Genomic DNA, 16,613 nt, shown 5'->3' with positions numbered 1-16,613 from the left:
GTTAAATTTAGGATACATGCCGCATCTAGCTCTTATCCACCCTTTATCCTTACTTTGATTCTCAAAGTATCGGAGAAACAGGTATTTTGACACAAAATCGGAATTTTTCTGAAATGACATGACAATTTTTTTCCGTATTTCTATTCTACGACACAAATTATCCCAAACTGCCAAGTTTTGTAAAAATCGCACGAGTAGTTTTTAAAAAATTAACTCTCAAATTTTACCTTCTCAATATTAATTGAATTTGATATATATTTATTAATATCTCTTTTTTATTCAACTTACTTGATCCCTTCTTCCAGAATTCGAAATTTAGGTTTAATACAAATATAATTCTCACATTTTTTATGATTTATTTTTTTTAAATTTGTATTTTTAAATATTTTTTATAAATTTTTCGAAACAAATTTTGAAATATAACCTATAACATTTTTACCATAATCTTAAAAATTCCCTGTTCATGACAGGAGTAATGATTAACATGGCCAATATTATCATAGATATGATTAATCCAACTATTGGATAATGATTATGTTCAACTTAAACAACAATCCTATTAAAATAATCTTTCCCCACTTTCGTGTTCGTTTAAATACATGTTTTTTCAATTGGCGGACACTTAGCCGACAAGTTTAAATATTTTATTCTCAATTCATGGGAATTAAAACTCGTTAATTGAAATCTAGTTTAATAATGTAGTATAATAAACTTATGAAAGTAAAGTTATTATCAGGCTCCCTTCATTGATAAACTGTACTTTTTTGTTTCAGGAGATGAAACCTGGCAATGAGATTTCAGAAATCCATAAAGCTACGCTTAGCATTATAACTTATCTCGGTTGCATTTTGTCGATTTTTGGACTCGGAATGATTGTACTGACATTTTGTGTGTTCAGGTATAAACGTGTGAAATCTACTTTTATAATTGCTTTATGTTTTAAAAAAGCACTTGCTTTTCTTTCAGACCAGTATTTTAATACAAGAATCTGTCTATCTTTATATATGTTACATTTAATATATTATTTCTTTTCTGCTTGTAATTGATTGGTTTTTAAATCTATGTGATTTTCTACGCAAGAAATTTCAATATATAAGAAAATGTTACATTATTTTAAATGAAGATGCCTTTTTTTTTCTTTTCTATTATTGTGTAATGCATCTAAATCCTTTTCTTAGTGAACTTTTAAAAATGGTATTCTTAAATACCAATTAATTTACAATCTACTTTTAAAGAAGGGGAAAAAAAAAAAGATTTGAATTTTTTCCCTGAAAAATTTTTATATTTTGAATTTAAAATGAAAATAAAATACAGAATATTTCATTAATAAGTTTCCAAGTAATCTATTACGCAGAGAATGAAGTAAATCACCCCAATTGTTTTATTACATTAAGGTATAATGAAATCTGTTATAGAGACACTTTTCCTAGATGACCACTTCTGAAACTGACCACTATAAGTTTATATGAAATAATAATTTTTTTAAAGCAACTACTCAGTCCACTAATGACAGAAATGATAAGACTGCTGTCTTCTGGTAGTTCGGTCCAGCTTCGGCTGCCGGCTAATAGACATTTTTCAAGGAGTCTTAGTAGTTTTTCTCGTGTAAAATGTGAATACGGGGTAAAATGAGATTTCGATTCGATGGCGTAAAATGGGATAAATGTGAGATTTCACTTCAAAAATACGTCACGAAAGCATCTCTTCTAAGGTGTATAGTCCTTGTTCAAAATTCATCGTTTTCTTCTGATCAAGATATCAAAATATTAAAACTCTCATCTTGTTCAGGTTCTCATCTTGTTTCTTCGTTTATAATTCAAAACAGCGTCAAAACAAAACAAACAATTTTCTCGTCTTAGAGATGGTTCATTGTATTATTATAAATACAGTGTACTTTAAGAAGACTACACGTGATTTAGGTTTTGATCTTCTGCGCAAGTTTTGGTCGTCTAACAAAGATGGCATTCATCACCAACATCTATTTACATTATTTATGTTCTTAAAAATACTCTTCTCTTATTTATATTAATCATTCGTTTTACATCACATCTGTCTTAGGGAGATGGTCGCCATGAGAGCCTCATCTATATATAAAATCTTCTTATGGTTTATTCATTAACTGTAATACTTACCATTGAAATGCACTAATAAATGCTTATATTATTGCAGAAAATGGCGGAAAGACACGAAGCACAAAGCTCTATGCAATCTTTCAATAGCTTTGCTTTGTTTCCTTGTCATATTTTTGGTCGGTATAGAAAGAAAGGATTCTAAATACAGATGTTTAGCAGCATCTATTCTTCTTCATTATTTCATCATCGCATCGTTTGCATGGATGCTTGTAGAGGCAATCATACAATACTTTAGCCTGGTGAAAGTCGTTGGAACCTACATACCTTGCTTCATACAGAAAGCTATGCTGTTTGCTTGGGGTAAGTTTGATTCGTAAAAAATTATCATTAAAAAAACTGCATCATTTTGTTACCTTATGAAGTTTAAATTTTCAATAAAATTTATTGCTTATTAAGTCCTGCTGTAACTTTTTAATTCAACTTGTAATTTATGTTATCTTGTAAAACTTTAATGCAAATTATTATTGTAAAAAAACTTGTTGTAAGTTTGTCATTTTTATTTATTATTTATGAAGCATTGCTGAAATATTTTGATAACTGCTATATGTTGAAATAATGACTCTACTTTTTTTAAATACTTTTACATGTGAACAAAATTCTATTCTGAAACAATTATTTGAATGATTTCTAAACAAAGTATAAAAATTGGAAAATTTTTCTTTCTGTAATAACGTAATCTGTAAACAATTCTTTCAATTAATTAATGGTTATGTATTACTTTTATGCTAATACTTATGAAATGATACCCTAAAATGAATACTTTGTTTTTACTAGGTACGCCACTGTTAGTAGTTGCACCTGTTGTGGGGATTAACTATGAACTCTACATTAGAAGAAAAAATTTGTAAGTATATGCATCAAGATATATTTTTCAGGAATTTCAGAAAAATTTGATTTTAACTATTCCATAACACCTTAAATGAATTAAAGAATCAGTAAAATGAAAAAAAAAAAACCGATAAAAATGAAAATAAATGAATAACAAGATTTTTATAAAATAAATAAACCAGCTGTTGGAACACTAAAGGAAATTTATCGCAAACGAAGTTTATTCATCAACACTACTGAGTTTAACATAACGGAAGTCTGCATGACTTCTAATTAACTTTCTGTAATTTATTGCTGTATAAGTACTGTATGTTTCATTCACACAGAAAGTATGTGCTGTCTTAAATACATAATATGTTTGTTAATAAAACAAATATGTGTTAATAAATTTCTTTAAAATACTATTTCTAACACTATTTTTTAATAAATTTACTTAATACTATTTTAATTACATGAAATAAAGGTCATTTAATTATGTTTCAAATTCTGTAAATTTTTACTATGAGTGTTAACTACGATTTAATATTCTCATGCTGAGAGAAAGAACGTAAGGGAGAGAAAAGCTTCCGGGAAAAATATTTAACAAAATCTTTCCTTTCGTTTTACAAAAGCAAGGAACATCACTTCATATTTCATTGAAAATGAAATTGCCTTGTCATCGGATTCTGGTATGAAAAAGCAAAAGTGGCGTAATCTTATCCTTCGTATTTTCCTATCTTTGCAAAAGGTCAAAAATAGAGGTTTCAAGCTTAAAAGGCAGGTAAAAGGTTTCACATTCTTTCAAAAATGAAAATTCTTCAAAAATACAGAAATAAACCATCTAATATTAATATTTCAATTTTACTTAGGCAATTTTTTTTGCTGATTCTAAAAGGAAAATATTCATATTGGCGAATAATATACATCAAGTGCTTTGCGCTGTTAGTTTTCATCGAATTAATTCAAAAATTTGATCAGATTCTAAATACTTTTAAAATTAATTATCTATTTATAATTCAATAATATTAGTAACTGGCTAAAGATCTCAGATTGAGGTTATAAAGTATTTTATGTTAATTCACGAGTTATGATTTAAGTCTCTACTCCTTACTGTGATTTAAGTCTTCATTCCTTATTATGATTTAAGTCTTTACTCCTTACTTATACTTCTTTATAATTTCTCTTTAATTAAAATCTTACTTTATAACTTCTCCTTTCCACATTCCTCACTAGAATGCAAATTAGACGGTGTATTTAAGCTGCAGGTTTGATTCTTTAGATTACAGCTTCTAGAAACCGCATCTTCCTGTTAGTATTTTGAGCAGCTCTGCTTAAAAATTATATTCCGGCTTTATCATTCTCGTTAGCCTATGTTTAATTACGCGCAAGTAAAACATCTGTGCCAGATCATTTTTAGTATGTTTAATATGTAGTCTTAGACCGCATTACCAGCGTTTAAATTGAACTAGCTGTTACTTTAATTTAAAGATCCACAAGTGCCGAAAGTTTCATCTGTAGCACAAATTGTGCCCGTTCTGTTATATTGAGATTAAATAAAAAGGCTCATTTAACCTTCTTCTGTATTTGGTAAGTTGTTTAAAACGCAGCGTTAACTCGCTATTTATCTAGTAGGATTTGCAGAATTTTAGCTTCCCGTTACAAAGAATCCCTGCGAGATCTAAACTATGGTATTAGTACTCGTGTAGTGTCACAACATCTTCGTGAACAAATTCTTTCCACTGGCCTTCATGTCACAAACTAGTGGCTAACAGACAGTGCTGGTAACATTTTTTTATTCAAATTGGTTAAGAACGTGCTTTTGCCTTAAACTAGAAAATGGCACATGCATTTTTTCAAACTTTCCCAACCCAGTGCAACTAAGAATGGCTTGTATCGTTAACAGAAGAGTCACCAGTCATGTGATATGCAAATGTGAACATATTTTATACGAATGATATTACTTTTTTGAGGAATACAAACACTTATTAAATATCTTCTAGAGGTTTGGAGCAAAGAAATGTTTCCGAAAATACAATTATAGTTCATTGCAATAATTGCAAAATTAGCTTCATGGCAATAATCAACAAATAACTTTTCTTAAACCTAAAAATGATTTAGTATTTGGAGACTTTTCTCTAAATTTACAGGAGCATCTAGCTACTACGAATATCAAGAAAATAAGTAGGAACGGAGGTAGCTTTTTTAGCTTAATGATGGTTCATTTAAATGAAATGTGAATCTAAAGAACTTATAGCCCAATTTATGATTTTCTTTTTTAAATTCATTATTTCAGCATCAGTTATTTCCTTGTTAATTTTTTTCCCATTATGATAAATCTATTGCAGTCAAACCTCGCTATAGCGAATCCAGTTTCTAAAGAACCCTCGAATATAACGAACGAATATTTTTGTCCCACATAATTTCCTATACACTTAATGTAATTTTAGACGGGTGTAGCGAGCTTCCAAATATGAGAAAATCGGATATAAAGAACTTCAGGAATACACTTAGACTGAAAAGTTTTATGTATTTTTCGGATTTCTTTTTTTAAATTATTTTTAAACTGAAAAATTGCTAACCCTTAAATTCTTCTATTTTAAGATTTCATCAGATTCATTAAGATTTCATCCATGCTAAAAACAGCGGATAATACTTTTACGTTCTTACCTTTCCTGCGTTTTCTTGTGCTTTAAACAAAGGTTACGCGAGGCAAGTGTAATACCTATTTATTGGAGAACCAGGAACATACAATAAGCATAGTATATTAGGACACGATATGGTGTCTATGACCATTGAATCTAAGAACTGTACGGGATTTTCGATTTCATTCAGGTTTTTTTTTTTTTTTTTTTTTTTTTTTTTTTCCCGATTGTACTGTTAGTTTTCCGATTGTACTGTAACTTTTCTGTTCAAGGCTGATGGTGTGATGGAGATGGCAATTTGGGAATTTTTGCTATTCAGGGAAAGAGGAAGTAATAATTAGACGTTATATACTTGATTCGCTAATTAGGGAAGGATGATTTCTTATTCCAAAAATACAGAATGGTTATAACCAGATAGATATCTGCCGAGAAAACAGTTTATCAAAATCTGTACTTAGTCTCATATGGAAAAATCGAGATTAGGAAATTTCTAATTATGGAAAACAATTAAATACGAGGAAAAAAACTCTAAAAAGACCCCAGCATAAAGAGCTTGAAGAATAATTACTGAAATTCTCCACCATTCAAAGAACTTCCATTATGCCATTATCTGGACAAATGCTAATTGTAAATATATATTTTAGATGGAGTTGTGTAATTGGAGGAACGGGTCTAAACCATTACTTTTATACTAGTTTTATCATGTAAAATTAATCACGCATGGTGAAATTAAAAATTGAAGAAAAAAATTTAGAAATTATACGTAAGAGTAATTGTTATTTTACTCTTAAACGTTTTTTAAAATGGTTTTTTTATTCACTTTTTGGGGAGATGTGTTAGAGTTAATAAATTTCTATCAGTGAATTTTGTGAAGTGATCCTTTTTTTCCCTTATTAGATTGGAATATATAGAACTAAACTTTCGGTTCCTTAAAATGCATTATAGCAGAGTTCAACTGTACAATAATTTTTTAATTTATATGTATTTAATTCTTTCTGCATGCATTAATTATTTTCTTCTTAAAATTATTACTTTCATTTATTATTGGCATCAGATGTTTCTAAATTAAATTAAAAAATTATAATTATTCTAAAACAGCACTAGATGTAGTGATTAGTATGACAATATTTGAGATTCAAGCATTTTTGGATTTAACAATTAGGATAGTAATAACAGTTTGATCCCTTTTTGGGGGGGGGGGTAAAAAGGATAATAAATAGGAAGAATTTAATTTTAAAGGATAATAAAAGCAGTTTCAGATAGATCCATTATACTTGAAGATATCTCGCAGTCAGGGACCGTGATTAAAACTCTATAAATTATAAAGGGTAATAGAAAGCAGTTTCAGATAGACGCATTATACTGGAAGATGTCTCGCAGTTAGGAACCGTGATTAAAATTCGGTATCAGGAAAAATTCAGGAACTTCGAAGTCAGAATCACTCAAAATATATGCTAAAAATTAGGTTAACTGATTTTTGCAAATCATAAAGAACTATCTTCGTAAAGCAGTAATGCCTTCGTGGAAAATTATCTAAAAGAAACAATTCCATTCACACTGCATTTGGAGAAAACTACATAAACTCTATTCATCCGGCCATGACCTCAGAGAGAACATGATCTCACCAAGGTCACACTTAGGCAGATTGGCATTTTTTTCTATAACGGAGCTTCCAGGAATTAGTTAAATCATAGAATAAGTGTATAAATGCAGCAGAGTAATATTCGGAAAATTAACTGCAATTCTCATTCCTTGATGTTTGATCTTTTATTTTAAAAATTCCGAAATGCCAGTTTGACTCTAATATCCTTGAAGTATAATGGGGAATGTATGAAACGTGATTATTTGTAGTATGTATGAGATGAAAACTATTCTTAATTTAAGATATTAATTTCAGGAATGTGTGGCCAGCATAACATAAAACCTTTTTTACTCTTGCGACATTTGCAAGAATCACCTCTAGTCGCATGACATTATTAAGAAGAAATTAGTCATTTTATCGACAGCAAAATTTCAGAATATCATATATTCTTATCAGATATCCAATTTGTTAATTTATGAAAACATCGCTATTCATCGCTAATTCATTGCTAAGCAAGGGGCAGATGATTTTTCTATAACCAAGTAACGTAATACGAAGGTTGAAAACTTCTTTTACTGCTACAAGTACAGTGTAAAATGTTTATAAAAATTATCAATATGAATATTCATAAAATGAGCTATAAACCATAAATTATATCAAACAGAAGTGGATAACCATAAATTATATCAAAGAGAATTACGAGGAAATGAAGATAAAAATTATTGAGAACATACATATTTTTTAGCTTCTATGTTTGTAATAATAATATGCAATGTACCATTGCAAGGTAAGTTAAAGATCTAAAGATCTTCATCGACACTGACAATTCGGCAACAAAAAATTAAAGGTTTACCAGCAACAAAAATTAGCGACAAAATTTAGTTTATCAGCAACAAAAATTAGCCGATTTAGTAATCCACATGATCCAAAATCTTCCCTACAAAAGACTGACATTAGCTATCATGTAACGCAATATAATGCTGCAAAGGAAAATATGGATTATAAAGGCACCTACCTATCTTCAAATAAGTAAATATCTCACTACGTTCAATAAAGCTCTAAATTCAAGATAATCCTGCATAAATTAAACTTAATTTCAGAAAATTATGATACTTGAAAGCTAGCTCGAAATTCATTTGCTGTGAATCTTACAAACATTATATCAAAACATTTTAGTTTCCCATTTAATATTTGTTAATGTTACTGAAGTAACAAATATGATGTGTTAATTAAAGTAATGCAGTTTTTTGTATATTCTGTGGTGCAGTTAACTGATTTTGTAGCATCTTTTGAATTTTTCGTTTAAATATACAGGATATTTCAAACAGACCGCACTACGAGTATGAATATGAAGTATGAAACTTTAAAACCCTCTTTAATGGTTGTTCAAAACCTCATATTTTTCAGGTTAAGAAATGAATCAAATAGTTAGTTTTTCAGATGATAGCAATTTTCATCAAGTGCTATGGGAGAAATGGGGATTTGCATGGACCTGGGGAGGAATGACGTCATAATGTTTGAATTTAAAAGCTCAAGTGCAAGCCCGATCAGCTTAACTGCAATAGCTTACCAGGTGTATTCAGTAGATACTTAAATCAGTATCACATCTACTACATACCATCAAATCACGCCAAAAGAAACATTTCCGGAAATATTCGCTTTCGGTTCATCTGGTTTATTGATTTACATGAAAACTAGCTCTTTGGAGAAAACTTACGAAGAATAAAGCTTCAAGCAACAAAACATTTTCATCTCAGATATAAAATGTTCCGCATAGCTAGCGGGACATCGACTCCGAAGAAACGTTTTGTCTAGGCACCCCCCCTAGTGACAGGAGAAGAAGAAGCTCGTTTCTTGTAAAAGTTTCTCCTAACGCTACACGCCGTTATTTATGATAAACCCATTACTCAATAGATCTGAATTGATAACTCAATAGACAAATGACGTGAACACAGAAACGTCTGACGCCTACACTAATTCAAGGCATCCAGAGGACGATTCTTCAACGTGCACGTGCAAATAATTCCAATGTAGCAATACATCAATTCCAAATTGATATATGGAATGCCTATTAGTTCTATTAAATTATTTCTGATGTAAAGGTCTACATGGCTGTTCTCGAGATCGTTTTCCCAAGATGTAGTAGGGTCGATAAGGTCAACATTATCTCGTGATTTTCGAATAAAAATGCTACGCTATGATGTCTGTGCTTATGTTTATAACCAATACAGAACGCATCCTCATTTTTCCTGTGGGGGGGGGTGAAGAACTAAGAGACTCTTTTTAGTACTTTAAATCTGAAGATAAGATAACTAAAGTTTATGTTTTCAATTATCTAACACATTTGCTACATGATACCTTTCGATAAAAATAAAAGAAATTTACGTCCTTATATAGAGCAAAGATTCAGAGTATAAAAGTTTCGGTCAAGTGATATATTTTAATAAAACTATTTTAAAAATTTACATACTTATAAGAAGCACTTGAAATAACGCCAGTGAGAAAACAGTTTTTGTAACCGAATTGGTCGAGCAATAAGCATCCACTCTCATGTTATTAAAACTACCTTAGATACTATTAATTGAAATTTTGAGAGGATTTTTGGATTTTGATAAATGTATCTGAAAGTATTCCAATGCAGAATGTGCAATTTGATATTAGGCTGCGACATCGGAATCCTCGAACGAAGCGAAAGATTCGGAATTTAAAACATTTGCTGATTTTCATTATTTGAAGCCCACCAGCGGCCGAGCGGTAAAGTCGCTGAACACTGGTAGTTCGGTCCGAGGTTCGAATCCCGCGAACGGGCTGGCTGCATGGGCGTTTTCGTGGTTTTCCCCATGTGTAACGTGTATACGAGCCAGTTTCCCTTAGAAAGTCCTCCACGAAAGGCATCCCTCCCCTTAGGCAGATAGCCCTCGTGTGCTTTGCCATAATTAAATACACCAACACCAACACCATTATTTGAATCTTTCCAGGCTTAACCTAAAATCCTAAAACGCATTATTCGGAAAGATTAGATTTATTTGGATTAATTAGAAGCGTTTTTTGAAAGAAGAACCCTATTTTTCCTATTTTTTTTAGAACCCTATTTTATTTCAGTAGCCTAGATCACCGGTAATTACTTCGTGGCGGCTATTATTAATTGTCTGGAGATAATTCAGCATTTTCATGTTTAAAGTTTATCTATGAAGTCTTGAAATAATGAAATAATTTCCTTTTCCCTCTAAAGCTGCTTCAATTTAAAAGAATTTGAGAAAAGCAAGAAAATTCGAGCTGTTTGTTACTCAAATATGTTTTGTCAATTATACTGAAAAATTGTAATTTATAATTGAAATTGAAAATACATTGAAAACATTAACCTTCAATTTTAAAAGGTTTATTTACGTAATTTTGTACTCACTAAATTTCATTTCCATTTTCTTAATCAATAGAAAGGGATCTTTATAAGCTTTATTCTTAAATTTTTTCATTAAGCGCAGATTTGAAATTTAGCTTAAATTTAAAACTTTTAATATTGGTAATAATAACAGTAATAATAATGTTTGAAACTTGAGAAACGTGTAGGATTCGGATTATGATTCGAAAACATGTAGGATTTGTTCCATTTCTGTTTATTATGAATATGTTAATTCTAACAGATGACCCTTAAACATTAAAAAAATAATAATAAATAAAAATAATAAATAAATTAAAATTAAAAAATAAGCAAGAAATTGAAAAAAACGCAAAAAGTGTTCAGATTTTTAACGATCACCCTTGAAAGCGTTCAGATTTTAACAATCGATTTGTTAAGGTTTTTCACCCTTTCCCTGATCTTGCAGTTTGCCAGTCTGCTTGTTGCACTGATTCCTGCCAAAGAATCTCTGAGGAGAGATTCTTTGCTCCTGCTAACTCATTCCTTTTAGTGCAAAGGGGCAATTTGCCCTGAAGGACTATTAATTTCTTTTTGGCGTTTTGCGTCGAAAACCTTAAAAGTCTGCATAACTTTTCAAATCATTGCCACCATATATTATCGCCCTGTCTTATATTTAGAGAAATTAAATAATGAAGAATCTGCATAAATGTATGTATGTTTCTCGCATTGTGATAAAACAACGGTCCCTAGAGCCATCAAAATTTGAATAGAGTAATCTTCCATAGAATATGGGCATGTGGAAGCCCTAATTTGAATTTGAAATTTGTTTAATTATCGATTTCAAATTTTGAAACTCTTCGACAAATTTTTGATTAAAAAACTTAACGATTTCAAAGCGAGCAATGGCAATACTGCACGAAAAGAAAAAAAAAAAAAAAAAAAAGAAAAAAGAAAAAGAAAAAAACTTCTTATCTCCCGCGCGAGAGACTCTGTATCGGAAATTCTAAAAATATGCTCATTTTAAAATTAATTTGCGATATTGCTCTTGAACTGAATTTAATAGTTTGAGTACGTAGAACATGATATTTAATGATTAAAGGTAACACACAAAACGTTAAAAAAACGCCCCTTTGGACGTAATTTAAAATCCGAAACCTTTCAGATTTCTTTATTTGGGAGGGGATCATTTTAGCTGTATTATTAGGAATTATTTTCTTCGCACTTACGCCATATGCACATCAACAGCAAAATTACAAAAATTATAAAAGTAGCATAGTAGTATATGTTTAGAATTCCCTACACAGCGTTAAATGTTAGCATATTATTTTTTTCAGTCTTATCTTAGTTCATCATATAAATGTTTAGTTTTCTTAGTAAGATAGCTTGCAATTTTTTTTTTTTTTTTTTTTTTGTCTTTTTATTATTGACGCTTTGTGTGTTAACTTTATTAATTAAATATCATGCTCTTTGCACTTATGCCACATAAAATTAGATTCAACAGCAAATATCTGAGAATTTCCTGAGTACAGTCTTGGGCGCTGGAGATAAAAATCTTTTATTCTGCATAATGTTTCCATTGCTTGTTTTCATATAGTTAAGTTTGCTAGTCAAAACTTCATTAAAGTTTTACAAAATATGCAACAGAAAATTTGAAATTAAAAATTCAGGTTTCCAGATGCACATGTTCGGGTGGAGAACTACGTCATTCAAAATTTGATAACTTTAGGTACCGTCGTTTATACATATTGCGAGGAACATACATACATGCAGATTCTTCATGATTTAATTTCTTTAAAATTAATGCAGGATATTATTTGGTGTCAACAATTTGAAAAAGTGATACAGCAGTTTATAGTGATCGATGCAAAATCCTGTTTCAAGACTAATAGTCCGTTCGCGCCAACGCCCTTTTGGGCTAAAAAAAAAAAAAAAAAAGTTGATTCAGAAAGTGCTAAAATTAAAATTTATATCTTTGTTTTGTTGATACTTGACATTAATGGACACCTCTTGACATTTTTTACCAAAGGGCTTAAATCATACATTTTTTTCAATTATCATAAGGCGAGTTTATCACGGCTTTATGGTTTTTCAGAAATACACTTAGAATGACGGTTTGTTTTATTTGATTTTGGCAAAGCACTCGACGGCTACTTGCCTAAGGGTAGGGAAGCCTTTTTGGGAAACTTTCTAAGGGAAACTGACTCGTATATACGTTACACATGGAGAAAACCATTAAAACGCCCATGCAGCCAACCCATTCGCGGGATTCGAACTTCACACCGAACTACCGGTGTTTCGCGATTTTACTACTCGGCCGTTAGTGAGCATCTACAATCACGAACAACTTCCTATTGAATTTCTTCCGTATAGGATCGTGTAAAAATTAAACGTCAAGATATTTTTACTAAGGTTTCATTCACATTGCCAAAATTATCATAATCTAAAAACCTACTTCATTTGATTTACTTCTTAAACTGGAATCATAGATCCACGCTCAACTTTCCAAGAGATATTTAGTTATATAACCTTTTAAAAATATTCTGTGATTATGCATCTTGCTATGTAATGCAACTGTCTTTTTATCCCATTAACTGAGTTATTATTCACAAATACGGCATACAAATTTCAAATAACAGCTACTGTATAAATTATTAAGAATTTGTTAATTATGATGAGTGTAATTTATAGAAATGCTCTGTTATCAGGAAAAACGAAAAAAGAATCTGGTGAAAACTATTTTTAAAATTTTATATTCTCTGTTTCAGCTGCTGGCTGGCGGATGAAACCTTCTATTACGCAGTTACGCTTCCGGTGCTCATAATGTTAACAGCTAATTTCATAATTTTTGGGTTGATTTTATACTCTACGACTTGCGGACGACCGAAAAAGTACCTAAGGAACAATCAGAATGACAGGAAAGAAGCCATAACCCGTGCAAAAGCAGTATTCTGTGTCTCCTTATTGCTAGGTAACTAATTTCTGTTGATATCATAGTTGAATAGAAGTCTTTTATGTTTAATGCTTCTTCTAATCAGAATATTTATAAATTATGATTTACTTGTTTTATAAATGTGTTTATTATTATATTAACATGCATAAATATATTTACAGTGGAACCACCTATTAGTGGACACTGTAGAACTAGAGCTTTAATCCGTTACCAGAAAATGTCCGTTAACGGTGTGCATTGGTCTCCTACTTTGAAAGCCTATTGATTTAAGAGTTGTCCGTTAATGGGGAGTGTCCCCTAGAGTGGAGTGTCCGCTAACTTGTACTGATATCCGAGCTAAAGTGATCGCAGCCTATTCGGTTCCTCGAAAATTCACATAATTGAGTTGCGTTTCTTTTGTTGGCAGAATTCGTACTTCCGACGATGCAAGTGAGCTTATTTAAAGAAAACACATGAGGGCCATTTCGTTAAAGGGACGGATGTTTTCGAGGAGGACTTTTTAACGGAAATTTGTTTTTGTGATAAAATTAAGCAATGGCATTATTTTCATTTACATAAACAGATGACACATTTCAATTAAAATAAAACCATTAAGCTTAATTTTATTCCGATGGAAATTACACTAAACACAATTTTACCTTCATTTTTAATATATCAGAATTAAATAAGTAATTTTTCTTTTTATTTTCACAAAATGAAGCACAAAAATCATATTTACAATCAATTAAAATTGCACTAAGATATTTTTTAACTAAAATTAAATAATGAGAAAATGACTCAGCTGAAAACGAAAACACTTTAGCACCGTAATTGCTTTTCAAATATTCATTCGTTCGTTCATTGTTTATATGTGTACCCAACATTACTGGGAGAGGCAGGATTTGTACTTATAAACTGCTTTCCCTTTTATTTATATTCATAATTATGAATATAATTAAATGCCATCGCGAGCCAGACACATTAATCAAAGTCTGTTTAAGAACTCTTTTAAAAATATTGCTATATTATTTTAATTAAAGAAAAATTTTAAAAATAGGTAACGAAAAGCCAATTTTACTCGGCTAGGTAAGAAAAGGAAACAAGAAACCTAATAATTCAAGTTCTACTGTATTAAAAATAAATCAAAAATTAGGGAAGACTCACTAGCATAAAACTGTATAGATTTCGGAAATATCAAATGTGAATCTATTGTTTTCAGGAAAAGGGGAAGAAAAAAGACAAATTTATAAAGAATTATCGCATCCCTCCGCGAGCTTGCTCTGTGTAAAAGGTTAGCACGTCCAGCTAGCAAGTTGAAAAATCCATGTTTTTTAATCCTGGCCAAACGAGATTATTTTTCATGTTTCCTAATAGTCTCTATAAAGTCTTATATAAAATCTACGAAGATCTAACAAGTGTTTACATTTTACGCAGGCGTGCGTCTCTTCCACGTGCGTGCTTATTAAATCTGTTGTCACTCATCTCAGTTGTTTGACAGTAACATCAGAACAAGCCCATGAAATTCATCTTGGCAAGGAGTTCAAGATTGCACCTGTCGTTGGCAAGAGCCTTGAGCACCATACAGGTGACAGTACGACTTCGCTCAGTTCCACCCCCAATTTTGAGGGAGAGCACCGGGGAGGACGGGTCCGAAAGTCCCCCACCCCTCTTTCCCTACCACAACCTCTCGAGAGGAATTTCGGCTCGCCGCATAGTTAAGAGTGCCCCCAATGCCGCACAAACACTATACATTTACAAACATCCATGCCTTTTCCAGGATTCGTACCTCAGCCCTTCGGTATGGCAGGCAGCGTCAATTAAATCTTTCATTATGCCGGTTGGGCGGCGCTTATTAAATCTAAAAATCTTGTTTCATTTTTCATTATCTTTGTTGTTCAAGAATTCTTAATCGATAAACATGGTTTTCGTATCCGTAGTGTGGTAACTTCCACCGAACATTTGCTAGTTCTTGAAAAATATAAAAGGTGATTTTTATCATTTTGTTAAGTCAGAAAATTTTTAAGCATTGATATGTTGATTTTTTATTCTAATTTAGGAAATTTTTCCAATTCGTTAACAAAGCTGACAGCAAAAATGAATGAAATGCGTCAAAATGTGTGTGCAGTATAAAATAAATGGTTTCACAACTACTGTATACTCATATAAAGTAATGACATTTCATAACTGTAAGTGTTAATTTAAACCTCACTCAGCAGTAGTTTGAATTTCATCTTAAACCACTTGCTGTTCTGAAGTTAATCATCATAAGCAAACACACAGAGAAAAACCCAACTAAAATTATTGCTTTCCCAAATAAATCAAAATTATTCACTTCAGTATATAAATTTAACATTTGTATCGTTCTAGGAATTTTATTTCGGATATTCAATCTTAAAACAGGTATTACAAACTTTAATGATTCATTTTGATTACATTTGTTATGAAAGTGGTATTTTGCATAATATTTTCCCAAAATTTTCTTCGTCTTCGGTAAATAATGAGAAAATGTTTATATTCTTAGTAACTGAATGATATGAAAGTTATTTTAATTTTTATTTTACAAGTTAAATGTTTATATTACAAGTTTATTTTTAATGAAACTGAATAAATTTGCGTCAATTGGAACATTTACTTAGTATCCCCATATTAAAAAGACGAGAGTTTTGATTTGGCTAATACATTTTTCACAGATTTTAAGGGATTTTCTAATTTGAAAACACGAAAGGAAAGATTTTTAAAAACTATCGTTTATAATAATTAAATTAAGATTTAGCCAGTAGTCTTTTATTTCAATGACTTTAAGGGATTCCTAAGTTCCGTCACAAAACGAAAAGTAATATTTATACATTATACATATGCATACATCATATTTCCAAGAAATCTGTCGAAATGTTATCAACAGATATTTAGAAACGTAAAGAACGGAAGCTTGTAAAAATCATAGTTGGTATATGTATGTCTCCAATTAGCTGTTCTGAAAAAAAAAATGCATTTCTTTTAGGTTTATCTTGGATTTTTGGATTTTTAGCCATTGAAGACGCTAAGTTAATATTCCAGTATTTATTTGCCTTTACGACTACGTTACAAGGGTTCTTTTTATTTATTTTCTTTGTAAGTATATCCATTTTCTTATTTATGTGTTACTCTTTTAAAGAGCCAATCA

The 16,613-nt window shown here is 30.8% G+C and overlaps 1 protein-coding gene across 3 annotated transcripts in view; it reads left to right on the top strand.

The window, feature by feature from the left end:
* The window catches only part of LOC118195202 (uncharacterized), a 194,916-nt gene that overhangs the window by 174,467 nt on the left and 3,836 nt on the right, over positions 1-16,613 (top strand). For all 3 annotated transcript variants that reach the window (XM_035366461.2, XM_085822497.1, XM_085822496.1), the window contains 5 exons: positions 774-898; positions 2,170-2,432; positions 2,907-2,976; positions 13,287-13,489; positions 16,452-16,561. In XM_035366461.2, coding sequence (XP_035222352.2) covers positions 774-898; positions 2,170-2,432; positions 2,907-2,976; positions 13,287-13,489; positions 16,452-16,561 — 771 coding nt within the window. The remainder of the gene's footprint in view (positions 1-773; positions 899-2,169; positions 2,433-2,906; positions 2,977-13,286; positions 13,490-16,451; positions 16,562-16,613) is intronic.

Source organism: Stegodyphus dumicola, chromosome 8 (genome assembly GCF_044657685.1).
Source record: "Stegodyphus dumicola isolate Sdum_Otavi_A_Nest chromosome 8, ASM4465768v1".
Classification (NCBI taxonomy): domain Eukaryota; kingdom Metazoa; phylum Arthropoda; class Arachnida; order Araneae; family Eresidae; genus Stegodyphus; species Stegodyphus dumicola.
The sequence above is the reverse complement of the archived record's forward strand: the minus strand, read 5'-3'. Positions and strand labels throughout refer to the sequence as shown.